Source organism: Pseudomassariella vexata, assembly GCF_002105095.1.
Source record: "Pseudomassariella vexata strain CBS 129021 chromosome Unknown BCR38scaffold_13, whole genome shotgun sequence".
In the NCBI taxonomy this organism is placed as follows: Eukaryota; Fungi; Ascomycota; class Sordariomycetes; order Amphisphaeriales; family Pseudomassariaceae; genus Pseudomassariella; species Pseudomassariella vexata.
The window spans coordinates 603,173-630,038 of NW_024467968.1; the positions used below are offsets into that span (position 1 = coordinate 603,173).

Genomic DNA, 26,866 nt, shown 5'->3' on the forward strand with positions numbered 1-26,866 from the left:
TTGTGAGGCTTGGCCAGCGGCACAAGTCGCGATAGCGTCGAGTCAGATCCACCGGCCTCCAAGAGAGCCAAATTCGTCCGTTATGAGCTGTCATCCCAGCATTGAGGGAACCACGGTAAGCGCAACATGGGACGATGCAAGCTGCGAGGCTAGGGTAACACACTCAGATAGCCACGAGGGCAGACAGCGTCTACACTCTACACTGATAACACCTGAGTCAATATCGAAATAATTTCGGTAGCGTGTACTGGACAGTATCGAATCCAGACTGCAGAATGTCCTGCACGTCAGGGAGGATCCATCAGCTAGACCAGGATCTACAAAAAGCAAGCACATTTGTACTACTTTGTACTATAATGTTCTACTGTTAAGCGGCAGCTGTGACTTGCTTCTATTGAAGTTCCAGTCGCTCCAACTCTTCATAGGGCTGACTGTACGAAAGCAAGATTCTGCTGCTTTACCAACGGCCTGGCACCCGCCTCCGCGCTCACCTTCGGCATCCTACTCTGCGTCGGATGCCGTCTGTGCGTTTCGGCCGGGAAACCCCCAGCTCCGCACGTGTGGCATCATTTCCCCAGGGCTGAAGGGCTGGTTTCATGTCCTACCTGGTTTGCGGCGTAGCAAGGCCCGTTTCCAGCGATAAAAATTACGAGGCAGATTCCGGCAACTATGCAACGAAACAGGAACCTTTATAACTCGTCCATCCCACCATTGGCGGGGGCTCTTTTGGACTTAATTTTCGATGGTATGTCTCGTATCGACCCTTAGAACATACAATCAAATGCCAGCTCAGGAATAGCCTATGCACTTGCCAAATTCGACGACGAATCCCAGGTGGATCATGAGGCTGAGGCATTTTGGTGTGCGTATAGTTACGTTCGTGTAACGTCAAGAAGTTCGTCCTCGTCACGAGGTTCAACAGCTACTTCCTAAGAATCCCATAGAAAGCATCGACACGAAGGAGTCATGCAGTTTGTTCTATGGATCCAAACCGCAAACGCAACCCCCGGGGCTGCAACCTTGGTTGGTGCCTTCAGCTTCCCTAGAGTTCAACTGAAAGCGTATGTATCACACGAGCAAGCAGGCAACTTCGATCGTTAGAGTATGCTATTGATGTATATACTTGGTGGCAGAGACAGGCTAACGGCTTATTGAATAAACTGCCGTTGCACACAATCCTTCCTTCGGTGAGCCCCCAGAGCCATAATAGTCTAGGACTTTGATATCACACACACCGAACTTGGGAATCGAGGCTCCCCAGGCACACAGATGGTTCTAAGACCTCCGGGTTGCTAGCCCCTTCACGTCTGGCGGTACCATGAATGCCTCAGTCGTCCGTTTGGCAGTGACACACTGAATATACTGACTCTATGAGACGGTAGACCAAGACTTATGAGGGGTTATATGACTACTGACATGACAGAAACCCTCAGTTGATCACAGATTCTCAAGGAAACAGATGAACAATTTGCTTCCAAAACAAAGTTCTTCTCAAAAATACTCACATCAGACCACTCCCCTTTTCGTCCTTGCTCTCCTGCAGATGTCTTACCTGGTTAGGGGGTCGCTGTATTTCACACGGATCAGAGGTGGCGCCCAATCCTTGAAAAGAGCAAGCTTCATAACAAAAGGAGACGCAAGAGAAGTTGACCAAAAATAATGACTGGGAGCAAAAACGTACAACACCAGGGATTCGCTGGTCGTCACCGACCCAACTACTAATCTGGCGCTTTCTGATTTAACTATGGGAGAGCGGACGGGATCCCGTGTATTTCAGAGGCTATGATCGTACGTGTTAGGACGAGTTGTTCTTTTGTTATATATCCCGTGTTTGGTTTTCGATGTGAGCAGGCGGGAACGGTTGGCCCGCAACAACCACCTTGGGAAGGCTACGATGACTTAAACAACCAAACGAAGGAAACCCGGCTTGGGAAAATGCTATGCGGGGATCGTTATTTGGGCAATATAAGTTGATATTGAGGATAAATCAGACTTGGACTCAAATACATCTGAGATAGACGGCGCGGTAAGGTACGAAGGAGTTCTCTACAACACCTCCAGACTGCTTGCTGTGAAGTAACGCAGATATTATAAACTCCTTAAATTATTCACGAGGTGTATCGGCTATACTATTCATGCAAGTGAGGAACTGACCAAATGCGGAAGCTTAGCAGACAAAAATACTCAGGCAGCACAGTTAGCTCACCCCACACGTCAGAAGACAGCAAGGGGATAGTTACAGAAAGTGAAAATTTCGAATCTACCAGCCCAAGTTCTGATGAAAGTGGCGGTACAGCAGTGGGAAAGAACAGAAGTGACTTTGAAGGCAAAACACAACGTGCAGAAAAGCTCTTGGTTCAGAGCCTGAGACACCGAGAAAGCAAAGGATTGAGATTTCGGGAAGGAAGCAGCCCAAGGCCTTAATCTTAGAGATATTTGAAGTTAAACTCACAAGTCCTTTGCACAAATACTCGAGTTTGGGAAGCACAGCTTTAGTATGATTGGTTGGTCCCGTAGAGCCTACATCCTGTTCAATCCTGTCCACAGAACTTTGTCTCTTTGCCTTTGCATCACAGCTATCGTTCCAACCCACGCCCTCTTCCCTCATTTCATTATAGAATATTATTGTATATTTATGTACGTGAGTTTGTGCTTGTGTGCACACCATCACGACATTTGTAAGTCAGTCATAGTAACGAGTAGTAGTAGTAATACTAGTGTCATTCCCATGTGCGCCCCAGCCTGTTTGCCTTTCTGCCGAGAAGTATCATCTCGTTCCGTTCTGCCTGTTTATCAACGAGACAGAAGAAATATTCATCGAGACACCGAAGATGCCGAGAGCAATGCTCTAAGTTCCGCATCCACCGTCGCGCGACTGACTGGGTATTTCTCGGTGCGTGGGGTCTTGGGCGATATATAACAAGAGAATTGGGTAGAATAAAAAGTTGTAATAAAACAGCAGATCGTTATGCCTAGTTGAGGCTCGGCTCGACGCGACTCCCCATGCATGTTGCAAGGCATCCATCCATTCTTCCAGTCGGCAAACGATAAGCACGTCTTCCTCCTCGTTTGCGTGCCTCGGCATCCATGATATCATCCCCTCGAAAGTCAATAACCATCATTTCCCCTGCGCCCTTCGAAAAACAACAACACGGTCTATTAGTAGCCGACAATTCGCCTTTTTGCAAGCCTTTTGTGGTATGTGGTATAAGTGCTTGAAAGAGAGAGGTATACCCAAACGAACTTCATAACAACGACAATGCTAGCATGCTAGAACAATCGATTCAAATTGCAAATCGCCATTTATACAGTCCACCTAACACCCTTCTATCCCATACGAGCCTAAGCTCGTCGACTCATAGCAACATTTGCACCCGCGGATGCGAGGTCCTGTTTGCCACTAACGCTGCGACCGGCAACACGGGGCAGGTTGCTGCCTCCCACTGCAGCACCATTCGAACCACCGCTTTGACCCATACTGGTTCTCTTTGTTCCAGCTGCCGTGAAGGGGCCATTAATCGCCGATGTTCGTCTTGATACAGATACAGGGGCAGGCTTATGCGGACTGACACCGGTTGCTTCACGAGCCCGAAGAGACGGTCCAGCTTTGATAGCTGCAGGTGGATCAGGTAGCGGCCGGGGTGTCGCGATGGTGTTGGAACGTTTGACCGGGGAGGCGTCTCGCGCGACTGCTCTTACAGTCGGTACAGCAGTCTTCTGGCCGGTGATGAATTGATGACGGATAGCCTCTTCGGGCTTGATTCGACGGTCTGGATCCCATTTCAAGCACCGGCTGAGGAAATCGAGGAATGGTTCATCTTCACACTTGAGCACTTGCTGGAGAGTCTTCGACGAAGGTCGTCTTCTCCGACCCTTGGATGATACTGTCAAGCGGGGCTTGCCCATCGAGTCAAAGAACAGCTTCTTCCTCGTACTTTTCTCGATCAGGTGTTTTTCCGGCGGTCCAAACACCTCCATAATACACGCGAGTTGCTCCTGTTCGTTCTCCCCCGGGAAAATAGGTACCCCGGTGTACAGTTCTGCCAATATGCAACCCAAACTCCACATGTCGATCGGCAGGCCGTAAGTCATTCCCAGGATGACTTCAGGCGAACGGTAGAAACGCGACTGGATGTACGTGTACACCTTTTCGTTCTCGAAGCAGCTGGAGCCGAAGTCAATGACCTTGATTTCGGAATGCATTGGGTGACGCAGCAAGATGTTCTCTGGCTTGAGATCGCAGTGGATCACTTTGTGCTGTTTGAGCAAATTGAGAGAGCTGAGCATTTGTTTGGTGAATCTTCTGATCAGTTTGAGCGAGAAGCCCCGGAAGGAGTTGGACTTAATGAATTCGTAGAGATTCATGTCGAGCAATTCGGTAGAGATGCATAGATGTCCTCGGAAGTAGAAGCTGTGGGTGAAGTTGACCATGCTGTGCTTATTCTTAGGATCCTGTGAGCGTTGTTAGCAACTTGAGCTCAATAGAAGGGTCAAAGTATTGACAAACCCATTCGCGAAGTTTTTGGAGAATGTTCACTTCGACAAGAGCTTGCTGGTGGAACCTCTTCTTGTTGCGAATGATTTTCACCGCAACAAGAGCACCCGTCTTATGGTCAATGCATCTCACCACTTGACCGAAACTTCCCTTGCCTAATATGTCCACAATCTCATAGCGGTAAGAAAGGTGGTCGCCGACAATTATGGTGTAGTCTCCGCGCTCGTCGTCGTAACCAAAGTTTGGCGTGCTCGAATGCAGATCACCTTGAACCTTGGCAGCATTCTGGGTCCCGCAAAAGTAAACATCGCTGTAGTCGACGATTTCCCCTCTTTCATAGATGTTTAGTATGGCAATCCGGATGGCCTCCTGGGGCCCGACACGCTCCTTAGGACTGGCCCTCTTCCGAAGAGCATCAAGGGTCTTTGCTGCCAACTCCGTTTCTCTTCTTCTTGAAGCCATTTTCTTCATTTCCTCCTCGGCCACCATGTCGTCCTTGTCCAAGTCGGCAGTGTACGGACCTTCAACCTGTTTGATAGAGCTGACTGAAGTCCGAGGCTGCAGAATTCTTTGCACGGAAGAAGCTGCCCGAGATGATGCCAATGCTTCAACCGTTGAACTGCTGTTCCCGAGATCCGTCGGTTTCTTTGGACTGGCCCAGACGTCGTTCCGACTCTTTTCCTGTGCCATCACTGCGTTGAGACTTGATGCAGAACTCTTCCTCCTCCTTGATTCGAGGTATGAACTCGATGGCTTCGAAGTGTGGCTCGGGCTAGAAGCCTTCATCGAGCCTACTGTAGAGGAGAGAGGTAATCTGGGCGGTGGCATACTTTCCTGGCGCGCATGGCCCGAAGATTGCTCAGAGGCACCGTGGGAAATATGGTTGCTGCTCTTGGACTTGCTTCGCTTTAAAGAAAGACTCAGTTTACGTCTCAAAGAGCTCATAGAAGAAGGCGTTGGGGGCTCGTGTTGTTCGGGGCTGGATTCAGGCGGGGGTAGCTTCTCGACTGGCTTCGACTGCTTCTGGGCACGGGGACCTGTAGGCTTCTGCTGTGGTCTGGACTCAGAAAGACCAACATCGAGGGATGTCATTTTGTTCAGGCCCCCACCGGTTTTGGCCTTGGCGATGGTGCTTCCAAACTCGCTTTCATTCTTGGGAGCCGATGATGACAAGAATGGTGAAACGTTGGGTTTCCGCGCTTGTTTATTGCTCGAGCCACCCATCAGCGATTCAGAGGAACTGGTTACATCTATCCGGTCGGGACTATTCACCCGGCTGTGATTGACCGACGTGTTACTCCGCAAAGTCGATTTCTCCGGATCTCTGTCTGCCCTGCCCCTAGAGAAGAACCCGCTTTTCGAGGCGGTCAAAGGTGTTGTTGGGGTTTTGGGTAGGACCCGGCTCGGCGGCGGGCTCATATGGCCCTGATCGTTTCCTTGGTCTTTCAGGGCCGCTATTTTCGCCGTCGTTGGTGTGCTGAGCGGGCCCAAGTTGAGGGGCGGAAGCCTTAGAGGTGCTAAATTCTTTTTGGATTGATTGGCGGCGTTGGCCTGCTTCTCAATGTCTGAAGAATTTCCCCCGAATGGTTTTCTCGGTGTTTGTTTGCGGAGGCTGGTTTTGCGCACAAATACAGAAGGCTCCAAAGAAGGTGTGTTTGACACCCTCCCAGTTGAGCTGCTATTGATGCTACTCGCGTCAAACGCTTGGTTGGGTTTTCTCTGGTCAACGGAGTTGGTCTCAGCGGATGCGTCCTGTGGCGACTCATAGGCCTTAGGAATAGCGGGCACGGGTGGCACATCTTCTTCTTCCTCGGCTGGAGGGGGGTTGTTGTTATTATTGATATGCAGGGCCTTTGGAGCGGGAAGCCTCGAGCTCGATGCACTTTGGCCGATTGCGCGTTGAATGGATCCTGTTGACGTCCTGTGGGTGTTAAAGCTCGCCGTTGAGTTGACGGAGAGCCCCGAGCTGTAAGACTTTCTGTTGATATCAGGCGTCGTTCGCGAGGACGATGGTGTGGACGTCTTTCGAGGGATCATGGACGGTGAGCGAGAATGAGGCCGGGTTTCGATGGCGGGCGGGGGTGCGTTGATTACTTGGCTGAGATTCTGTGATGATTGATGCATGGACATTCGCTTCATTCGTTGAGCGTCCGTGGGAGAGATGGTTCTAGCACCTAATCCAGTGGCATGGGGAGTATTGTGCACGGGCATGACCGATGCTCGTTTTGCAGACCCTGGGGTGGAAGCCACGACGCCGGCCTTTGGAGACTTGGGAAAGAGAATCGACTTTCTGTTTCCATCTGGGGTGAGCGTAGCCGTGCTGCTGGTGCTGGTCGAGAAGTTGGCCGATATCCTCGGGGCCGGCTGTATGGACTTGGTCTTCGTCGCCCGGGGCGTTGTGAGATTTCTCGCTGTATCCTCCGACTGATCACTGTTCCCGAAAGTGTCCGTCGATGTGCGTCTCAAATCCCTATCTGAAGCGTTCGATATCAGACTAGGACGTCGCTTCTGCGACATTCGGGTTCCATAATCCGAGTCGGAAATGCCTGACCCGGTCGACTTTCTGGGCGGCCGCCCACCAGTGTTATTGCTGTTAGACACTGGAGGATAATTGCTCTGACGACGAGTTCTCGTGGCGGCAGGAGCAGTAGACGCGTCAAACACAGAGGCAGCCGATGCCAGCGATCCGATGCTAGGCTGCCTGCTAGAGACGCTCGGCCTCCTAAGTATGGAGCCAGACCTCGTAGTCCGCACCGTGGCGGGGGCATTCGGTGCCGGGTTGGGCTGGATGGCCACGCGTATTGTGCCGCCATTCTGCGTGACATTTGGATGTTGACCCGCCATCTTATCCACGAGCGGCCTATTGTCGAGGATGCTCTCTTGGCCCGTTGGCGACGGAAACTGCGTCAACTTGAACTCGGTAGAAGCAGATTCTATACTGCTCTGCAAATCATCGAAGCTGACCGAGGGTAGGAAGTCGAAAGAGCCCGTCGTAGTGTCCCCTACGTCTCTCGCAGAGCCATCCCGACCAAAGGAAAACAATGAGTGGTTGTTGGAGGACGAGGCACTCAGCATTGGACCGTGCAAGCTTGCGGGCGTATGCGTCGCTGCTGTGGCTTTGTCGATAGGATTGATGTTTTCCTTGATGCTGCAACAAAACAGTGTCAGTCTACAACGTGTATCCGAGCCTGTCTGTGTCGAAGAAAAACGACACATATCAAGGGATAGGTGGCAGATAGACGCACGATCGATTCGGCGAACGGGAGCTGGAATAAACAGCTGGTCGCGGTCCAGCAGGGACTTTATGGTCCCTGATCATAGGTGACAGGTCGCGGAGTCGATCAGGCAGACCCAGCCAGCTATTCTTCGGGGTTGCGACAGGCGACGATGCGACGGGGCGAAAGGCGCCGTGGTCAATCTCGAGAGCGACGCGTGGATCTCTAGAAGACTAGTCTAGCAACTCGCGGTGAACCATCTCAGTTGACTTGGACACTCCGGCGAGGAGTTGCTGCTTCGCCTCGGCTACCGCATTCCGTGACCGACGTGAACTCGACACGGCCGACCTGTTGCTTCAACCTGTTGCTTCTCGTGTATTGTTTTGTGTCTTGTTGTGTTGTGTTTTATGATGTTTTGTCAAGCCGTGCTATTCAGTGCTGGGGGAACGGCCAATCTGAATAAGATGGTGGCCGAGACCTAACGTCGAGATGAGGAGGGATGGGCTGGATTTAGAGTTGGGATGTTGTGTCGAGGAATTGAAAATAAGAGGTGAAGTAGAAATGCAGAGGTCCCACACCACCAACCCGCGCTACCAGTACGAAGTACAGGCAGACACAGAGTATGCCCGATGCAGGTTCGGCTGTCCCGCACGCCCGTCGCCTGCAAACTGCAAGTGCAATCAATGACAGGGAATTCAAGCCCGATAATAACTGGCTGGCATTGGCAAGACAAAAAGGAAGCAGGACCAGCCCAAAACTTTCTCTATGACTAAAGCAAAGCGAGATTGGCACCTGGGCACTGATGAGATTGCCTTTTACCAGACCGCGTCACAAGTTTGATGGACATCGGTTCGATGCCCCAGCCCCTTAGGAATCTAAATTTTGCTTGATGTTGCCCAAAAGAGACCGCCTCACAGAGCAGAACCCATTCTCGAGGCGAACCTATATTGACGAAATAGTACAACTAAAAAGCTTGTCCAGGTGACGGGTAACGACGAGAGAGAGGCTCGGTGCGGAGAGCCAGTGGAGCATCAACGCGGCTGGAAGTCTGGAGCAGAGACAAGTTCGAACCACTGCAGTGCAGTCACCACGGTATCACAAAGATCTATCGGGAATTATGATTTGTCGGCATGGGCAAACGGCTCTGAGCTGGTTCACTTTATTAATTGCTGCTTGTCCCTTGTTCCTTGCCACCGTCGAGCAGTACGACCTCTGGCCTGATACATAAGTTATTTAGCTCCATAATTGGGAATATCATCAGACGAACTAGAGCAAAATGTCTTTCTCTTCTTTCATGTGACTTTTGGGTCATGTTTATTTCATCACATATACACTTAACTGCCTAAGCATGCGATATGTGTCGAAGCTATTACGAAGTTTGCCTCTCAAGGATTCGGCTCTTGCCTGTCAGAAGCAGGTACCCACCAATCCCAGCTCATCTTGACATAAGGTAGTGGGATCTCGAATTTTAGCTTGCAGCTGGCCTCGACCGAGTTGTTCACCTTCCTGCACGTGGCTCAACTGATGGCGGCGACGACGGCCTAGTTGCCAAACGGACTGAATGCTTTTGCGCACACCTGATATAACCGTCCACCGCGTCTCCCGCCCCTCTTGGCCCCTCTTGAAACGTGGGATGTTGGTTTCCAAGCGTTTGGAACCTCACTTCACCGCGCATTGATTCCTGCAACCCCGTGGTTGCCCACTACAGCAGTGTTTATTGATGCGCATTTCTGGCCACTCAATCCGTGACCCACCTTGGGGGAGGTCGTGGGTCCTGCGCATGCAAGCGGCAGGCCAACGGCCAACAAGACCCTACCTCCTGCTGCGTTGCTTCCTCTGCATTGCCAAATGGGAGTCCTGACTGCAATGCAAATGGAGACCTTTAGTCTAGGACGAAAATACAGAAATGGAGTGGGAAGTTACCGCACGACTCAGGGGACCGAGAGTGGAACGTCGTCGACACCGCCAATCACGACGAAACTTCGGCAGTCGTTTGTTTTCTTATGGGCCTAACTACTAGAATTTCCTCAACAACATTGAGAACCTGGTGTGCTTCCAGAGCAACCATGACTCCAGACAGGAGAATCTTGCTTGTATAAATTTCGATATAACCTCGTTACGCTCCAGAAACTTTGACTTACCGCATAATCATATTCCCCTCTGAGTCTCACACCGTTGCCCCCTTCCAACAGTTGATCGGCGTCATTGACCGAGGTCGGTGATCGTCAGGGTCTTAACCGCAGCTATACTAGTTTTGGGCCCCTTCATACTCGTACTGCAGCTGACCCAACAGTCGCCCAGTTTAATTGACAAAACAGCCATAATAGCCACGCAAGGGCCGATGACTTGGCAGCTGCAACATCTGCAGTTACATTGTTATACGTACGCATCTACTTCTGGGCTATATACCATATTATGCGACTACTAAAAATTTATGTAAACGCTCTTGAATTCTGGGCCTGGATGGCTGTACTATTCGTACTTGAGCGTAAATGTCCGGCAGATGCACATCCTTGAGGCTTTGCCCTTTCTCAACCGCGCAGTCATCTCGTACAAGCACCTGGTAGACACTTCAATGCCCCGGTTGCCCTTTCTACCGCTGCTTTCTCCGTGCTCGATCGAGACTCAAGCGTAGCGTAAGTCCTTCCAAACTACCCAGGTCGGACACAGCCAGCTACGAGTGTATTATCTGCACATAGGCCCCGGCTTACATCCAGCATGCGCAGGACATCTCTGCCCAGACCACAAAGCTATTCTCGACGACTCTATGTCGTCGAAGAGCGGAGATATCCCTGATTGTTGTGCCTGCATCCCTCCCTCCCTCCAACCAGTGCGCTCATATCGTACCGCATCATATCATATAATCCTCGCTCTCTTGCTTTTGTTCATCACATGAACATCCGATAAATACCCAACCAAACTAATCCCAAACTCGTGCCCGCAATGCCGAACCGTCTGCTCCTCATGCCGAACATGCTCTTGCTAGCCAGGATCTTGGTCTGCTGCTTCTCGAGCTGCTTGTTGCCCGAGAAGTAGCTGTACGCAGCTAGTCCGATGAATGCGCCCCCACCTGGACATACACAGTCAGCCACCTAGTTTGAGTGTATTGCTATGTGCTCGCCATTTAATTTGGTGAATGGATGGGGTTTCGGGGCGCGGATGGGTAGATGAGGGCAGAACGTACCGACGACACGACACGGGACGCAATCTTCGCCCCGGTCGGCCTTAAGCAATTCTTTGTAATTTTCGGGCTTGTCGAGGTGGCCAATGTTAGGGATTTTATCGCCGGCCATCGTGCTCGAGAGTTAATCAAGACGTGAGGGCTGCGCAAGTAACGAGTTGATTTGGATGGACTGGTTTCGGCTTCGAAGGTTTCTCGAAGGTTTTGAGCTTCGGGAAGTTCCAAAAGAAGCATCAAAATATTTGCGCTAGTCCCGAAGTGAAAATCAGCTAGAACACTTCAGCCGTTGCCGAAGGTCGCGCGCAGGAAGGGAAAGTTCATCGAGTTTCAGTGTCGGAACTTCGACAATCTACAGTTGCAATCGACAAACTTCTGATTCGTACAAAATGTTGCATTGAATATATCCCTCTACATGCACCCACGGAATTACAGCTTGAAGCTCCCACTCGAGGCAGCCTTGGTCGCCTTCGCCTTGTTGCCCTCCACGTCGAGGACTTCTCCCTTCTTGTTAATGACCTTAACACCACCCTTCTTGAGGTCGGCAAATGTATCTTTCTGCAACTTAGCCTTGCCGCCCAGCTTCTTTTCTCCAATGCCGCCAGCCTTGCGAATTCTCTCCTTGGCTCTCCTACGTCTCCTCGTCTTGTCATCTCTGCTAAGCTCCTGCCTGGCAACGGGCAATCCGCTCTTCGCTACCACTTCTCCCTTCTCAACAGTGTCCTTTCCAGCCTTGTAAATTTCCTGTGGTGCGAGCGTATTATCACCGCCCCTTACGCCTTGCGCCGTAGTCGGCTGAGCGTCTTCCATGCTGATAGTTGCGACATCTGCAACAACTGTAAGAGATGGTGCTGCGGGCTTAGGTTTGTAGTGCCAGCTGCTAAGGGCATCGAGCTTGGCGCTGACTTCTTTCCACATCTGCTCAATCTCTTGCTCCTCTTTGCGGATCTTTTCGTCGGCTTGGCTGACATAGCTGTCAGGGTTTGTGCTCTTGATGTGCTCTTCCTCGTAGATTTCAGCAAGACTCTGCTTGGCTTTAGTGTCGTCCAACTCGACGAGACCTCTCCGAGTGTTTGTTTGATCCAGAGAGTCCGGACGCCTTCGCATCACCTCGTCAAACTCCTGCGCTAATATGCGACGCTTAATCATTTCTTCAATGCTCTCACTCATTTCAGGCGTGATCACGGTGACTGGCTTGCCAATATGTTCGAAATCGAGGTCTTCTTCCAAAAGAGAGTGCTTGGGCCGGTCCGCCGCTCGCGCTTCACCAGCCAGTGTCCATTTCTTCTCAGCTACGTTCTCGGCCTCGAGTCTGCGGATTTCCTCGGCCAACTTGGCTTGTCTCCTCTCGTGAGCAGATTTTCGAGACTTGGGGTCGCCGGCTGACACTTCCGATAGTGCGTCTGTGTCCGAGTCATCATGGTCGGATTCGTCGTCGAAGAGATCCCGGCGAACATCAGCCATCGCTCGTTCTATATCGTTTTCGCCTGGCCGTTGGATGCGAGACTCTTTAAACTTTCGCGGTTTCCCGTTCCTGGATCCCTTCTTCGGCGGCGGCGCGAAGAAGTCCTTATAAAATACGTCATTGGCGTTGAACTCTCCCATGCCACCCTCCATTTCCTCGTCAGCCTCCTCGTCGTCACTCTCTCCTTCCGGTGCATCCAAGTCCATATTGCCGAATGTTGGGCCACCCTCTTCTACTTCGTCTTCTATATCTGAGGGCAGCTCATCTTCAACATTGTCATGTCCATTCTTGCTCGGCTTACCGTTGATGACGGTATCTTCAGTCATAGGATCAGCGTGCCAGTTTATTTCCTCGTCTTCGCTTGCCACGTCCGTGTTGGGGTCTGCTTTGGCATCTTGATTCTCGAACCATTGCGTCTGCTTATTGAAATCGTCAATGGAGAAGAAGCCGTCATTAAGGCCATTTGGATCTTCCACCAGTTCCTCTGATGCTTCATCCGATTCCTCCTCCTCGTTATCCTCATCTTGGCCGTCAACTTCGTCGAGATCCTCGATGCCTTCCTCTGCGCCCTCAGGGTCGACCTCGTCTCCATCTTCTTCTCCCGACACCTCCTCTTCTGGCCCACTGGGGTCGTCAGTATCTTTCTCGTCCTCCTCGTTGGAGTTGGTATTGAGGCCGTCTCGGTCAAACTCAAGGGATTCGTTGTCGCCATTGACGCCGTTAACTTCGATCTCGTAGCTCTCTTCCAGAGCTTTCAACGCTTCCTTTGAGTCCTCCAAAGCACTTGAAATGATCCTCCGCGCCTGCTGCCAGACTTGACCGCTCTCGAACCCGTCGACATGAAGTTTCCGTATTTTCAAAACATCGCCTCTTCTTGACCTGTCGTCGGCGCGTTTGCGTTTCTTGTTTGCTTCAATGAGCCGTTGTTGTTGCTCGTCGCTTACTTGCCCAGCATATCCGTCAAGTGTAGCTTTTGCAAGCTGCAATGAGGCATTGGGTATTGAGGCAGTGGGTTGCAGGAGGCCATGGCGATTGCCAGACCTGATGGCGTCGAATAGGGCTAACATATCGGCTAAGCCTGGAGATGCGGATAGAAAACTTAATCCGGGAGCATGAGTGAGTGTGTGAGATGTAGAAGTCATAGAGGACGAGGTGCTGGCAGGTCCTGCCATGATTTGGTTTCAAGACCACTGCGACCGCCTGAATCGTTTGTCTAGTCGAGACACAAAGTCACCGAAAAAAAAAGTCGGTTCCTACCACAGAAGTTCGAGATAGAAGACTTAACCCCGCCAAAGCGTGATTGGTCAATAGACTAGCCTGTCTCCATAATGAACGGAGAACTCGAAGCAAAACACCGGCTGGAGCCGCTTGACGTTCAGCTCTTTCTGCTGCTGACTAGGAACCTTGGAAATTTAGCCCCTCCAGCCTCAGAGAGTACAGGTAGCGTCGTCAAACCAACGCCAGCAGTCCAGCGATGGTCCTGGTCTTTACACCACGCCCACCATGACAACAGGCGTACTAGAAGCGCTCCATATCTACGATGAGCACAAGTCAGTCTGTCGTAAGCCATTGCAATCAGAAACTCGCTGACATTTTTCGAAAACAACAGACGTGCCATTCTCTCTCATACCTACAACTCGCGACCTCTATCAGCAGCCCACCTTCTCCCCCTCTATCTTAGCGAGCCAGCACCGCGGCCAAATCTGATATATCTATCTAACACGAATCCTCCGACGCTTGTCTTCAGTCTGACCCATGCGAACCTGTTATACCTAGCTACCTCTTCTTCGGAAATCGAGCCCCTCCTCGTCCTCGAGTTCCTACACCGAGTCATCGATGCGCTCGAAGAGTTTCTAGGAGCACCTGTACTGGCGCATAAAATTGAAGCAAACTACGATGTCGTGGCTCAGCTCCTGACTGAGATGTGCGATGCCGGCACAATCAGCACCACTGAACCGAACGCCCTCCGAGATGTGGTCGAGGTGGAAGGCCTGCTGGGCAAATTCTTCGGGAGTCTCAGTCTCCCCAGCAAGCCGTCAGGACTCGGGCCAAATTTTGGCAACTCGAGCTCGCCGCCGTTGATCACACAAAATGCCCCCGCATTGCCATGGAGACGGGCGAATGTACGGCACACCTCTAACGAAATTTACGCCGATGTCGTGGAGACCCTGACGGTCACTCTGGCCCCCTCTGGCCGGCCGATTGCGGCTTTTGCGAATGGGACCATCGCATGCACTTCCAAGGTCTCTGGTGTCCCAGATATCGTCTTGAATATTACAGGTCCGTCAGGCAAACACAACATTGCCACCTTTATGGAATTGCCAGTGTTCCACCCTTGCGTGCGGTTAAATCGTTGGAGGGAGAATCCTGGAGAGCTCAGCTTCATCCCCCCAGATGGCCGCTTTATCCTTGCTGGGTATGAGGTAGATCTGCTACCTTTCACCAACGGCAAGAGCGGCAATTGGAGCTCGAATAATCTCAAACTGCCCGTCAGCATCGAGGTAAGGACTGGTCTTGGGTCGACCGGCTCCGAATTCGACATCCGACTCAATATCAACAAGACACTTGGCACTGTTGGCCCGTCAGGTTCAGCTGGCCGAGGAGGGAATTCTAAACCTGGTACCGTTTCGTCTCCATCTCTTCACGATTTGACAGTGTCCGTTCCGCTGCCTTCCGAGGTTAGAAACCTTTCCGATGTGCGGCCAAGCAAAGGCGACGCGAGTTACAATCCCGGGGACAAGTTCCTCGAATGGCATGTCCCACAAAAGGAGCTATCATCAGGGATCTCCCACTTTAGTCTTAAAGCCACGGTTCAGGGGCCGTTTACCGACGACGGTGAAGACGATGACCCGAACGGCTTTGGTTTTGGAAAAGACTACTCATATGATGAACCTTACCAGAATACTCCCGACGCCAAGGCTACGACTAAAACGCAAGGCACCGACGACGAGAAGGATGCGAAGAAGGCAGCGCAGAATAAGATTCTGATGCCCAGTTCTGCGTCCATCAGTTTCTCGGTCAAGGGGTGGGTGCCCTCTGGAGTCAAAATCGACAGCATTGTCGTTGACCCTAAGAGGAGTCGAGGACTGGGAGATGGAGTGAAGCCGTACAAGGGTGTCAAGTACTTGACCATCAGCAAGGGTGGTGTTGAAATACGATGCTGAAACTGGCCGTTGAGATATTCAATGCATGTACGGCGTTGTGGTGGTCGACTCGACATAGGTACCAAAGCTAGCAGCCGATAATACGATGCTCATTGAAACATAAAATTCAAACCCTGTCCATGCTGCCTTTGTCGTGAGTATCAAGCTTATGGCATCTGCAATTAACCAACTTACCAGCTGTTTCTCAAAGCACGACACTTGAGCATATAGAAAAGTATCTTCGTGCCTTTTTTTGTCCTTCCTATGCCAAACGTTGCCGCAGTTCTACCTCGTAGTCCAACGTTCTCTACAGGGAGCAGCCTAATGTTTATAATCATAGACGCCACGAGCGGCGCTATAAGCTGTACGATACCGATTGATATTTTTGAAAACAAAAACTGCGCTACACAGGTGCGATCAAACATGGATATTGCTACCACACGTCTGAAGAAGGCCATCTTGTACATCATTGCCTGAGTTCTCCAGAGGTCGTGTAAAGCTGCCGTGGAACGAAGTTACCCTGTGGCTACAAAAAGGGGCAAATTCCAACAGGAACCGTGATCACGACAGTCTCACCACGGTGAAATAAAACTTCAAGTTCCGACTTACCTAAACCGGATGTTGAAAGCATGTATACACGGCCAAATGGCTCTCTCGTATGATCTCCATCCCGAGGTACAGGTTCAAGAGTCCGGGGAAAGTGGGGTTTTGGCAGCCGCACGTCCGAAGCAAGTTGTTGTCCGCATTTGTGGGGCAGCACAGTTAATGGGAAGGCAGGTGGGGAGGCGTTGTCTTCCAACATTCGGTCAATTCATAGTTCCTGTTGGCAACTTTAACACTACCACGCCCCTGCATCAACGCGAAATAATGTTTTGTTGACCTGTCACTCTGACGCCCGAGTCCCCAAATTCGATGACCGTCAACTTCAACCGCCGCGGCTCAGTCATAGCTGGCGCACGGCGATGAGCGCACTCGCCTTCTCGATGCGCCGGACAGCCCGTGTAGCTCACGGCCTTGTGCCCCACACCCATGACTCGACTCTACGGGTAGCTTCAGCGACGTCACGTCTTGCTCAATTGTGCTCTGGGAGCAATGAGTGGCGACACGCCTCAACGGGCAAGAGATTGCGGCCGCGGACGGCTATCTTCTTCCCAGGTGGGTTGGTCGTTGGTTTCTACCATATCTAATGACCTAATGGTGCGGGGCAGCTTGGGCTAACAGGAGTCACTACTTAGGGCAAGGCGTCCAGCGAGTTGGCATGCTAACTCCCTGGCTCGAAGCATTTCCGCGCACAGCACAGCCTATAATGGATGAAATCGACTCATTACTTGGCTTCAAACTCTCCGACATAATACGTGATGGTCCCTCCAAAGCCCTTACTGCGACGCCGAATGCTCAACCGGCCATAATGGCAACCAGTATCCTAATTCTACGAATACTGGAACGCGAATTTGACTTCAAAGTAGCAGAGCGTATTGACGTCTCGTTGGGTCATTCTCTGGGCGAATTCGCCGCTCTGGTCGCCGCTGGTGTGCTGACGTTCGAGGACGCGCTGTACATGGTGCGGAGGCGGGCAGAAAGCATGGCCGAGGCCACACGCGGCGCTAAGGACAAGTGGGGTGGCGAGTACGGCATGGTTGCTATTATTACCGAACCGGGATACTTGGAATCGCTCATCGAAGCCATCGACGACTTCGTCGGTTACCGTAGCGCCGGGGCGCGGAGTGATCACGCCGAGCACGTGCAACCCATCGACCAGGTGCTGATTGCGAACATTAACTCGAAGAACCAGATCGTGGTGTCTGGCAACTTGGCCAAGATTAATGAGTTGATCACGCATGTTCGCCAATTTCTAGGGCATGATCCAAGGGCTGTGCCGCTGAGGAGCGACAGTCCATTTCATAGCCCCATTATGCGGCCTGCTGTTGCCGTGATGCGCGAGCTGTTAGCTGGTAAGAGCCGAGTGAAGGGTCGCGAGGATATGGATGTGGTTACAAATCTTGGGGTAGTGCCTTGTGTGAGTAATGTGACTGCGCGGCCGTTCGGTAGTAAGGAAGAAGTGAAGGATTTGCTGGCCCGACAATGTCTCGAGACGGTGAAGTGGTGGGATAGTATCAAGTATCTGGATCAAGAAGAGAAGGTTAGACGGTGGATTGGGATTGGTCCGGGCAAGGTCGGCAGGAATCTTGTGGGCAAGGAGGTGGGCATGAAAGGTATGAGCGAGGTTAAAGGCGGGGGCGTATGGGCTATTACTGATCCGTCTGAGATTGAGGAGGTGTTGAGCGGGCTTGAGAAGACGGAATCATTAACTGAAGAGGAGGAACCGTAATGGTCAAGGGTTCATTGATTATTCTGGGTGTATGTCTTATATCATGCAAGACTGAGGCAACTAGACCTCTGGAGGCGGCGTTATTTGTTAGTGTAGAGACAGCAAGTCTCATAGCATGTACCTATTTCCTCAGCGAACGGAAATTTGTCAGGGCACAACACGTACGAGAGTATTAAGCATCGTCAATCTAAACAAATGAATAATGCAGTGTTGCGTTGTAGGGCAGGAGCTTGGGAATAATCTAAAACCTGTCGAGCTTCTCGGCTGGTGGGGCAGCACGTTGAAGCTCTGAACTTCCCCAACTTCAGCTCCTTCAGCTCCAACGTCAGGGCTTTCAACTTCAGCTGTGAGCTTTGAGCTACCTCTCTGCATTCCCATCCACCTTAGCGCAATGGCGACAGCAGTCCCCTCAATAGCTTGCCTAGGCATAATAGGCCGAAATGTGCGTTCCTCAAACCTATCCCTCACCATCTAGATCAATACCGCTGACCCAATAAACAGAATAAACCCCTCCACACTACCATCATCCCAACCTCAACCGATGCGCAAACCGGCTCTCCCATACCCCTACGCACCCCCCTCCAATTCTCCCTCCTCCTCTCCAGCACCCTCGACATATTCGAATCGCGCGCCCGCCACGCAAGTTCCTCGAACACCTTACTCTCGGGCGACTTCGGCCTGCTGCACGCCGTTGACGAGCGCCTCGCCGCCTACGGCTATGAGACCAACACGGGGGTGAAATTTGTGGTTGTGGTAGATATGCGGGGACGGATGTTGGATCTATCATCCAAGACGGGGGGAGTTGGAGCTGCAGGAGGAGGTGGTGGGACGGGGGGTACCGGTGTGGGGTTGAGGGAGGGAGAGCTCAAGGTCGTATTTAGGGCTATGCAGACGGCGTATGTGAGGTTGTTACAGAACCCATTTTATGACCCGGATGAGCATGAGGGGCGAGGTGGAAAGAGGATTACGAGCCGGAAGTTTGCGCAGGAGATGAGGAGGATTGGTGAGCTTTGGGTGCCAGGGAGTGCTACTCTAGGCTAATTCATGGGGATGGCAATCACGGACAACATGGGCTGCAAAGGAAATAAAGCATGATATACATGGCACGGCGTTTTATGGTTATGGATTTTGAGTCTGGCGTTCTCTCAAGATGGTTGGTAATCATGGCATGGTCATGGTTTGTAAGGCCTCTGTATGTTATGGTCTAATATTCTGGAACATGCATTTCGACTCGCCAATGCTCTATCTATTTCCCCCCATGGCACCCTCGCTCATGGCCTCGCTCTTACCCTGGTGCTGCATCTCACCGAGGACGGACTTGCGCAGCTGTTCTACCCTGAGCCGCTGCAAGCCAGCAAGTTCATCCAGCTCCACCGACGGCCCCATAAACGCGTCACTTTTCACTCCCTCTCCTAGTCTGTTCGGAACTGGCTGGGAACTTGGACCGCGCTCCCAATGTCGAGCGTCAGGCAGAAGTGGTTGCCACCAATCACCCGTCCTAGCGTGCCATTGTGCACCGCAAAGTTCCCACAGTCTGCTGGTGGCGCGCTTGTACGCAAATCTCTCATCCTCGCCGGTGAATACACTGGCATTACTAAAGTCCAGCCGCGAATTCTGCTTCAGGCCAAAGTCCGAGTCCTGATCCGGGTCGTACGCAGCGTTGGCGGGGCCGGTATAAGTCGAGATGTTCGGCCGGAACGGTGACGTTTGGTCCTGATATACCTCGGCGATTGTCTCGGGCAGGATGGCATCCGAATCGACCCTATCCTGCCCTTGTTGACCGGTAATTTGGCCATGCGCTGGGTTCACAACAACCTTGGTCTCGGGGAAGAAGAGGTCGTCGGGTCCTACTTCGGCCCGGACGATGAGCTTACAGCGTGCTTCATACAGCGCATCGAGCAGTGTGATCAGACGCCGGGCTTCATTCTTCTTAAGAACGGTCAGGACGGGGATCTTGTCGATGATGAAGGTGTGGAAAGTGGACGCCATAGTTATGTAGTCCGCTGGGCCGTAGGATGAGACTAAATCACCAAAATCCCAGCAAACTACGCCGTTATGTTGTTTCAGGACAATAAAAGTACGCCCGTATACGGTCAAGGTTGATGATGTCCATGGTACACTTCTTTCTGTGAAGGTGGCCAGAGATTCAACTTTCGTGATCCAGGACCTGTCCTCGGTTACACCAGTCAGGAAGTAGTTCCTCGGAGTTTGGACGTCGCTGTCCACAGCCAACGCATCTCCAGCTTCAGGGGGGCCATGCAGCGCTTCTGCCGTAGCGTCCAGGGCCAAAGATGTCCCAGTCTTTTTCGATCCAGATTTCCTTGGCCCATCAGCTTCCCGACGTCGCCAGTCTTTGCCACCTTCCATCTGCCAAAATTCGCATCTCGCCTTCAAGACTTCGAGAAAATTGGCAAAGTCACTCGAAGGTCCGAAAAGCTCCCCCTTGCCTTTCTTCTTGCTTATGCCGAGCATCTGGCCAATCAGCCCTCCCATATTAGGAGCTGGGGCATAGTCGAATCCGCTGGCTTTCTCCAGCTCCTCGGGCATGCGATTTGACGAGGCAACAAGGACACCGCCGAGCTGGAAGAAAGCGGTAAAAAGATTGCTCAGAATCTTGCTCGCGGCCCGATCAGGCAGCTGGAATTCGTCCAGAAATAAAATGGGTGACTTCTCGACCATTTCCTTGGCCATCCACAGGAGCGAGTACTGCTGGTCATCGCTCCCGAGTTGCGTGTGCGTCTTCCGATAGTGCTCTAGCTGAGACAGTGTGTGCAACATGAAGGTGCTGAAATGCCATCTTCTCTTGCGACTTGTTGGCAGCCCATTGGCAAGCAGGTCTAACAACATTGATTTGCCGGTGCCTACCTCCCCCGAGAGGAACAGCCCCTGCGGAGAGTTTATCTGTATAGCGGCTTCATGGCCTGTCAGAACCCTCGTCATGGCCAGGGTATCTTTGGCCTCGGTCGTGGCGAAGAAGCGGGTGAACAGAGGATTTCTCCATATGGGATGACTTTTGATTGCCAGAGCCGCCGAGTCATCACATTTCCTCGATTTGGTACTCTCCAAGGTGTCAGAGATTGCCTTGAGTCTGGCGCGGTACTCGATAGATGGCGAGTAATCTTTGAGCCGAAAGTATATCTTTTGTAGATGGATTGCTAGCCTGTGTTGAGCTGGATCAGGGGAATAAAGCTCCGTTGCTAGTAGGCTGTGGTATTTGACAAGGGGGTCTGTAATAGTTATGGACGTCGAGGTTATAGCCCGTTTCATTTTGGTAGGGGATATAAATATAATGCGTAATAAATGCTTAAAAAATGCCTCGTTTTAGCAACTGCTTGTATGATCCTTATTGACTTAGGTAGAATCAATTGACTTGTAGGCCTGTCCTTTCAGAGGTATTCAAGCATGTGGCATCTCCTCATATGGCCACCCGGCTCAAGATCCTGAAGACGGCCCCTGAAAGAATAAATGTAAAACCAAATACCGAGTTAGAGTGAATTTGACGGATACCCAAAGATCGAGGTCAAACAAGATACCAAAACAATAGATCAGATCTGTATGCTTGGTCACCTACCCAATCCAGGGACAACCGAAAAGTAAGAAAGGCACGAGGTTTTTCCAACTTAAGACACCGGAAACGTTGAGGTCATCATCGCCGTCGCCGTTCTTCGAGAAGGACCCTTGTACGGCGATCAGCTTCGGCAGGTACCACGGGTGGGGTAGGCCGGCATATTTGGGACTAGTGCCGCTCTCAGCTTTGAGCACTGACTAGCGCCTTCTTGGCTTCATTCCATTCCATTATTTTTTGCGGCCAAGGTCAGTCAACAAGGCCAATCAGTATCATATTGCCAGCGTTGAAGGCGTCGTCATTTTTTCGGCCAATGCCTCACTTCTTCGCTTTCCACCCAACTGGCCACGCGATTAGTTCCATCTCCTCATGATGAGCACGCATCAGTCGCATCAACCGGCGCATCGATAAAATAAACTCTACGACCGTTAACGTACCCGATACATCGTAAACCATCTTCATCTTCTACACCTCAAACGTCCGGAGCAGCCGTAGCAGCCGTAGCAGCATCACATCAACATCACCACCACCACCACCACCCGCCACCATGTTCTCTCCCTCCCTCACCCAGGTCAGCGGGAATGCATCGGTCGGCGCGACGCCCAACACACGCGGCCGCAGACGTCAGCGACCCGCAAACACAGAGACTCTGGCCGAGCAACCCAGGGCTAAACGCCAACGGAAACCGCTGTCGGAACAGACCTTCGTGAACCCAGAGGCTACACTCGAGACATACGAGGTCAAGTCTGCGCGACCCTCGATCGAGTTGAAACAGGATGGCCTCGAAAACCCCCCCGAGGTGAAAAAGGAGCTCAGCTTGCGGTCGAAAAAACCAAAGACAGGGGAGCGAATACATAAGGGAGATGGCAGTGTTGTACTGGTATGTGCAAAACTTCAAACCTATGATACCTTGTGCCTTGTGGCCTCCATCGCTAATATGAGGATTTTCCAGACGAGCAACAATGCCTTCATTGTCAGCAAACTTCCTGCTCTGCCGGATAGGCTCCGAACAGACGCGACAAGTGAGACACCCGGAACCTGCATTTGACCAAGCGTTTACTGACTTCAAGTAGGCCGACAACATGGCACTATTGACCCCTTAACTGGCTATGCATTGAACCTTTCACAGACACACGCCGTCGTATGGCCCTACTCAGCACCGACACCCTCTCCCGAATCGTTCGTCTTCACATTACCATATCCCGCGAAGAACTCCACCGACCCTTTACCGCTAGGATCCCTAATCGCCCCCTCAGCGTCATCCTCCGAACCTGGCTTGGTTGTCGTGATACCGACGAGCGGGAAGATCACCTACTGGGAATCGATATCGAGTGCAACGACCCTAGACTTCATGCGCCAACAGCGCACTGGCGTTGAAGACTCAATACCTGGGATGTTTTCAGGCGAAACAGTCATTCAGATCGTCAATGCTGAGTCTGCTGCCGGCTTCATCTTGGTTTTCAGCAGCGGCCGACTGGCCCATATGAGTGTCCGGGATGCTCATGGTCGGCCAAAAATATCGGTACAATTCTTGCGTACTAGTCTTGGTCCGTCAGTTGGTGGCCTTTTTGGAAGCATTCGACAGGTCCTGTCCCATGCTGCTCAAGGCGACATCGCTGCGGTGAGATCAGACCGACCATTGAAGCAAGGAGAGCGCACTATCGTTGCGGCCACTTCCAAAGGGAAGCTGCACGCCTGGAGGATACACCGCGGTGGCCACCACGATCTTCTAACCGAGTTCGATGCCAGGGAACCCATCATCCAGGCCATACAGGACAGAGACCTTTCAGCCAGCAAATACCCAATAGAGTCATTCAAGATTATGGACTTCAGCTTTGTTCCCAGTGTTCTCGACTCCAGGTACTCGGAAATGAGCCAACTTCGCCAGGGCCCGCAGTCTGCCGATTTCCAGCATCTGCTACTCCTCACTTCCTTCACCGGCAAAAACATATGTCGATATAACCTTGTTGAGGTCCTTCTACCAAACGGGGCCTCAACGGAATCTGCGATCGTCGTCGGCATGGTTCGACCGATCTACAACTACTCGACGCCTCCAGATGTTCATGCGCTCGCGAAGCCGCGGTTATACCTACCTAGACCGTCTGTTGTCGCATTTCTGGTGTTTGACCGTGCAGCAGTCATAGCCTCAATTGCGAGAGCCCCAGATTCTCCAGACTCCCAGCTGATGGAGGACAATCACATCTTACCTCCAACGTACGAAGATGTGGTGGACCTACGGGACGATCCCACGCTTGAAATTGTTGGCTCGGGCGTGGAAGAACCTCAATTACCGGGATCTGAGGAAGCCCGAACTCACCGGATCAAAGCAAAAAATCCATCAGCAGTTTTCCTGGTGCGTGGTGCCGGTACTCTCAGGGCCACAACTACCGACGCCGAACGGTTTGCGAGTGAGAAGCCTCCGAAGATCACGGCAAAGAGCAAATTGGAGCAGGCAGTGTTCTTCGGTATCAAGGAAGGAAACCCCCTGGTCTTTGATGTCCCGCGTGAATTGCCATTCTCCGACAACGAAATTGGCGATGCTGCACTGGAACTGAGCAGCGATATTCTGACTTCTAACAGTCCTCATCTTACTGCTCTGGCTCCTCATCTTGAGAACAATATGCAGATGCGAGTTCGAGCTTTAGATAAACTCATGTCCCATTTGAGGAGTCTGAAGGTTGATCTGAGTCGCAACACGAGATGGGAATTGCTATGGAATGCAGAAAAATTACAAGCTGCGCGTTTTATTTGGCAGAAGCACGAGCATTTCATCAATAACCGCCCAGGCGACGCGAAGAAGGACCTCGTTGCGGAGGTGGTAGAGTTCATCAGAAATGAGGAAAAGGCACCGCGCGACGTGGCGAGAGGAGAGGTGGATCAGTTGAGGCACTTCTTTGTGCACGATGCGCACCGTATGAACCTTTTCCTTGCTTGGGCTTATGAGGTCGTCAAGTACAATGCCAAAGCCAACCTGGACCAAGCCTCGCTTACCCGGCTGGTCTATGAGGCGATCGAGATAAACAACGGAGCCCTCCGCGACGCAATGGCATTCCGAAAGACGCATCTGGCCCTCTACGGGTTACAGGGCGAGAAGATGGCCAACGGAATCCTTTCGGATAACTACACTGGCCTTCCGGCACCTTGGACGGCGGATCAGTATATCACCAACAATTTGAAACGTCTCGTGGAGCTTGCTTCCGAGTGGGCCAAGGAGAACTACCTGCCGAACTCCCCCAATACCCCGGAGCAAGTCTTGATTCAACGGATACGCGCTTTGCTGCCGCCAACCATCGAGGTCTACTTGACAGCCGTGCAAGAGCTGTCGCGGTGGGCTCTGGCCAGTGAAAACCCTAAGTATGTTACCATTGGCCAAACATTCCAGGCAACCTACGAAGCAGATCGTCATGACAAGGTCGTCCTACTCGCCCAAACGGCAAACTGGGATGCTGCAATCAAGATCGCAGAGGAACACAGGTCTCTCGCTGCGTTGGCGGACATCTTGACTTCGCAGATTGATTCTTATCGCAAGAAGCTCGAGGTCGGCGGCCTATCTTCTGAAGAGACCGCTCATCTTGAGGATTTGATGGAAGCCAAGGAAAGGCAGGTCCGAGACAGTTTTGACAAGTACGGCAAGGCATTCGCCTTCCCCTTCTACGAGCATCTCATCCGCGTATTCGGAATTGATGCCGTCCTCGAGTACGCCGGCGACAAGCTCTACAAGACGTCGTATCTACGCACGAAACCAGAGCTTGCCAAGGTGTCTTGGATCAACGATATCATCGGGGAAGAAGATATTCTGCATGCTGCTGAGACTCTTCTTAACATCGGCTTGGCACGTGAACAACAAGTGTGGAATAAGAAGATCGAGCTAAGTCTGGGCAAGCTTGCTCGGATGGCTGAAGCATCTCGCCCTACCAGCAAAGCATCAGCCAGTATTCAGGAAGCCACCGTCAATGAATCAGTCGCTGATGCCAGCGTCGATGCCATTGACAAAGAGCTTGCTATTATCAAGATACAAGATCAGCTCTACGGACAGATTCGCCCTGTTGTTAGTGTCGCAATCGACGAGTCAGCAGAGCTTCCCATGGCAATCGAAGAATTCCCCGTCAAAGTCCCGAAGAAGTATAAGATCCTCTCCGAGATTTTTGAGGACGGTCTGGGTCGTCTGCTCAGACACGAAGCACTCGATCCTCTTACTCTCATCGACCTGCTTACCCTGATTCAATTGAAACCTGAGCTTAAGGAGCTCATACCTGACCAGTTCTTCCTTGCCATTGAGGTCGCCAACTACGGTCTTTCTGGAAGCGAACGCGACCAAGCTGAGCGCCTCATCTGGAGAAGATGTTACCTCCGAGAAGATTGGACGCGGATCAACAACACGTCTCTCAAGGGCGACAATGACATCATGGAAGTTCTTGGCACTACTGACCTATTTCCAGTCTTTTGTGTTCTCTATGCAAACCGTAAGTTTACCTTGCCAGTGCACTGGTCTTGCAAGTGGATGCTGATGAAGACGACAGAACAAAGTGGAATAGACGGCAAGCCTTATCGACGTGTCATGCCTTCGGAAGCACTAGGCGTCTATACCGACACCCTGGACAAACGCTTCAAGAACCTTGACAAGGCTTACCGCGAGAAGCTCCTTGAGGCCATGCGTTGGGAGGATAAGAACCTCAAGACGCATATCGAGAAGCACCGGCTAGAGCAGTGGGCCAGGGACACCCGAAAACTGGCGGAGGATGCCGTGGATCACCAGTACGACCAAAAGACGGAGGAAGGCGCGGCATCGCAGTCGCCCGTGCCGTCAAGGGGATATGGTGCTTCAAATGGAATCGAGGCAAACGGTATCCATTAGAGTACACAGTCGCCTGATGAATGTTGTAATAGGTGCAGTGACTGGGGGCCGAAGATGGCGTCCGGGCTGTACAATAATGAATAAGTGTGGTGTCGGTTTATATATCCTGTTGGAAGGCGTAATGGGGTGGACAATGCGGACAGGGAGTAAGAGACAACAGACTTCGTTCGATCTGGGACTATGTGACGGATTGCTGAGAAATGGATACAGCAACAACACAAAATAGGACCGCAATGCAAATCAAAGGGAGGCTGGTCTTCTACGCTACATTCTGCATCACCTATGCGTTATTGAGCATTCGAGCGTTCTCTGTGTTTTACTTGAGATTATATTTGAGACTGGTAGATGAGATAAGCGGCATTATTATGCCAGGGTGATGTTTCATATGGTAGTTTTTTACTCTTGATAGCGCTCATTCACTTTTACTGCTCATAGAACGAGTCAACTGTGCCGTATATTACTGCTGTGAAAATTGACAACATGGCAGTTTTATCTCGGGGTTGATGACGCGATTATCACGTACTCCTGTATCTGTCTTGACTATTCTGACACGGAGACACTGAGTTAATATTATCGTACTTCTGATGTTTCCGGCGACCGTATTGATGAGAGAGAAATCAG

General features: G+C 51.6%; 8 protein-coding genes across 8 annotated transcripts; 4 read left to right on the forward strand and 4 right to left on the reverse strand.

The window, feature by feature from the left end:
• The first annotated feature begins 1,362 nt into the window (after positions 1-1,362).
• Positions 1,363-2,027, forward strand: BCR38DRAFT_398814 (uncharacterized protein). Its single transcript, XM_040857698.1, has one exon. It carries the CDS (start codon positions 1,460-1,462, stop codon positions 1,658-1,660), a length of 201 nt encoding a protein of 66 aa, XP_040712186.1. The 5' UTR covers positions 1,363-1,459; the 3' UTR covers positions 1,661-2,027.
• Positions 2,028-3,342: 1,315 nt separating this feature from the next.
• On the reverse strand, positions 3,343-7,570 carry BCR38DRAFT_460287 (uncharacterized protein; the record flags this gene model as incomplete). The annotated part of the gene is made up of 2 exons (XM_040862396.1): positions 3,343-4,452; positions 4,508-7,570. The coding sequence occupies 2 exons, from the start codon at positions 7,568-7,570 to the stop codon at positions 3,343-3,345; spliced, it is 4,173 nt and encodes a 1,390-aa protein (XP_040712187.1).
• Positions 7,571-10,598: 3,028 nt separating this feature from the next.
• Positions 10,599-11,003, reverse strand: BCR38DRAFT_351323 (uncharacterized protein; the record flags this gene model as incomplete). The annotated part of the gene is made up of 2 exons (XM_040856633.1): positions 10,599-10,780; positions 10,895-11,003. The coding sequence occupies 2 exons, from the start codon at positions 11,001-11,003 to the stop codon at positions 10,599-10,601; spliced, it is 291 nt and encodes a 96-aa protein (XP_040712188.1).
• A 226-nt stretch (positions 11,004-11,229) lies between these two features.
• BCR38DRAFT_445050 (U3 small nucleolar ribonucleoprotein complex, subunit Mpp10) lies at positions 11,230-13,586 on the reverse strand. Its single transcript, XM_040860978.1, has one exon. It carries the CDS (start codon positions 13,523-13,525, stop codon positions 11,318-11,320), a length of 2,208 nt encoding a protein of 735 aa, XP_040712189.1. The 5' UTR covers positions 13,526-13,586; the 3' UTR covers positions 11,230-11,317.
• A 270-nt stretch (positions 13,587-13,856) lies between these two features.
• On the forward strand, positions 13,857-17,825 carry BCR38DRAFT_460290 (Adaptor complexes medium subunit family-domain-containing protein; the record flags this gene model as incomplete). Its single annotated transcript, XM_040862397.1, has 4 exons — positions 13,857-13,903; positions 13,963-15,497; positions 16,493-16,651; positions 16,732-17,825. 4 exons carry the CDS (start codon positions 13,857-13,859, stop codon positions 17,823-17,825), a joined length of 2,835 nt encoding a protein of 944 aa, XP_040712190.1.
• A 391-nt stretch (positions 17,826-18,216) lies between these two features.
• On the forward strand, positions 18,217-18,866 carry BCR38DRAFT_351466 (Sedlin; the record flags this gene model as incomplete). The annotated part of the gene is made up of 2 exons (XM_040856642.1): positions 18,217-18,267; positions 18,327-18,866. 2 exons carry the CDS (start codon positions 18,217-18,219, stop codon positions 18,864-18,866), a joined length of 591 nt encoding a protein of 196 aa, XP_040712191.1.
• Positions 18,651-21,495, reverse strand: BCR38DRAFT_526921 (AFG1-like ATPase-domain-containing protein). The gene has a single exon (XM_040865374.1). It carries the CDS (start codon positions 21,090-21,092, stop codon positions 19,068-19,070), a length of 2,025 nt encoding a protein of 674 aa, XP_040712192.1. The 5' UTR covers positions 21,093-21,495; the 3' UTR covers positions 18,651-19,067.
• Positions 21,496-21,642: 147 nt separating this feature from the next.
• BCR38DRAFT_375769 (Nup133 N terminal like-domain-containing protein) lies at positions 21,643-26,722 on the forward strand. Its single transcript, XM_040857339.1, has 4 exons — positions 21,643-22,270; positions 22,343-22,412; positions 22,464-25,853; positions 25,911-26,722. Exons 1-4 carry the CDS (start codon positions 21,938-21,940, stop codon positions 26,243-26,245), a joined length of 4,128 nt encoding a protein of 1,375 aa, XP_040712193.1. The 5' UTR covers positions 21,643-21,937; the 3' UTR covers positions 26,246-26,722.
• Positions 26,723-26,866: the final 144 nt, after the last annotated feature.

What these genes read in the sequence shown, in the direction of transcription:
- BCR38DRAFT_398814 (XM_040857698.1), top strand. Translation starts at nt 1,460, where the DNA reads ATGAACAATTTGCTTCCAAAACAAAGTTCTTCTCAAAAATACTCACAT.
- BCR38DRAFT_375769 (XM_040857339.1), top strand. Translation starts at nt 21,938, where the DNA reads ATGTTCTCTCCCTCCCTCACCCAGGTCAGCGGGAATGCATCGGTCGGC. An exon ending in GAGATGGCAGTGTTGTACTG is followed by an intron (nt 22,271 to 22,342) that starts GTATGTGCAAAA and finishes AGGATTTTCCAG; the next exon opens with ACGAGCAACAATGCCTTCAT. An exon ending in TTGTGTTCTCTATGCAAACC is followed by an intron (nt 25,854 to 25,910) that starts GTAAGTTTACCT and finishes TGAAGACGACAG; the next exon opens with AACAAAGTGGAATAGACGGC.
- BCR38DRAFT_526921 (XM_040865374.1), bottom strand. Translation starts at nt 21,092, where the DNA reads ATGAAACGGGCTATAACCTCGACGTCCATAACTATTACAGACCCCCTT.
- BCR38DRAFT_445050 (XM_040860978.1), bottom strand. Translation starts at nt 13,525, where the DNA reads ATGGCAGGACCTGCCAGCACCTCGTCCTCTATGACTTCTACATCTCAC.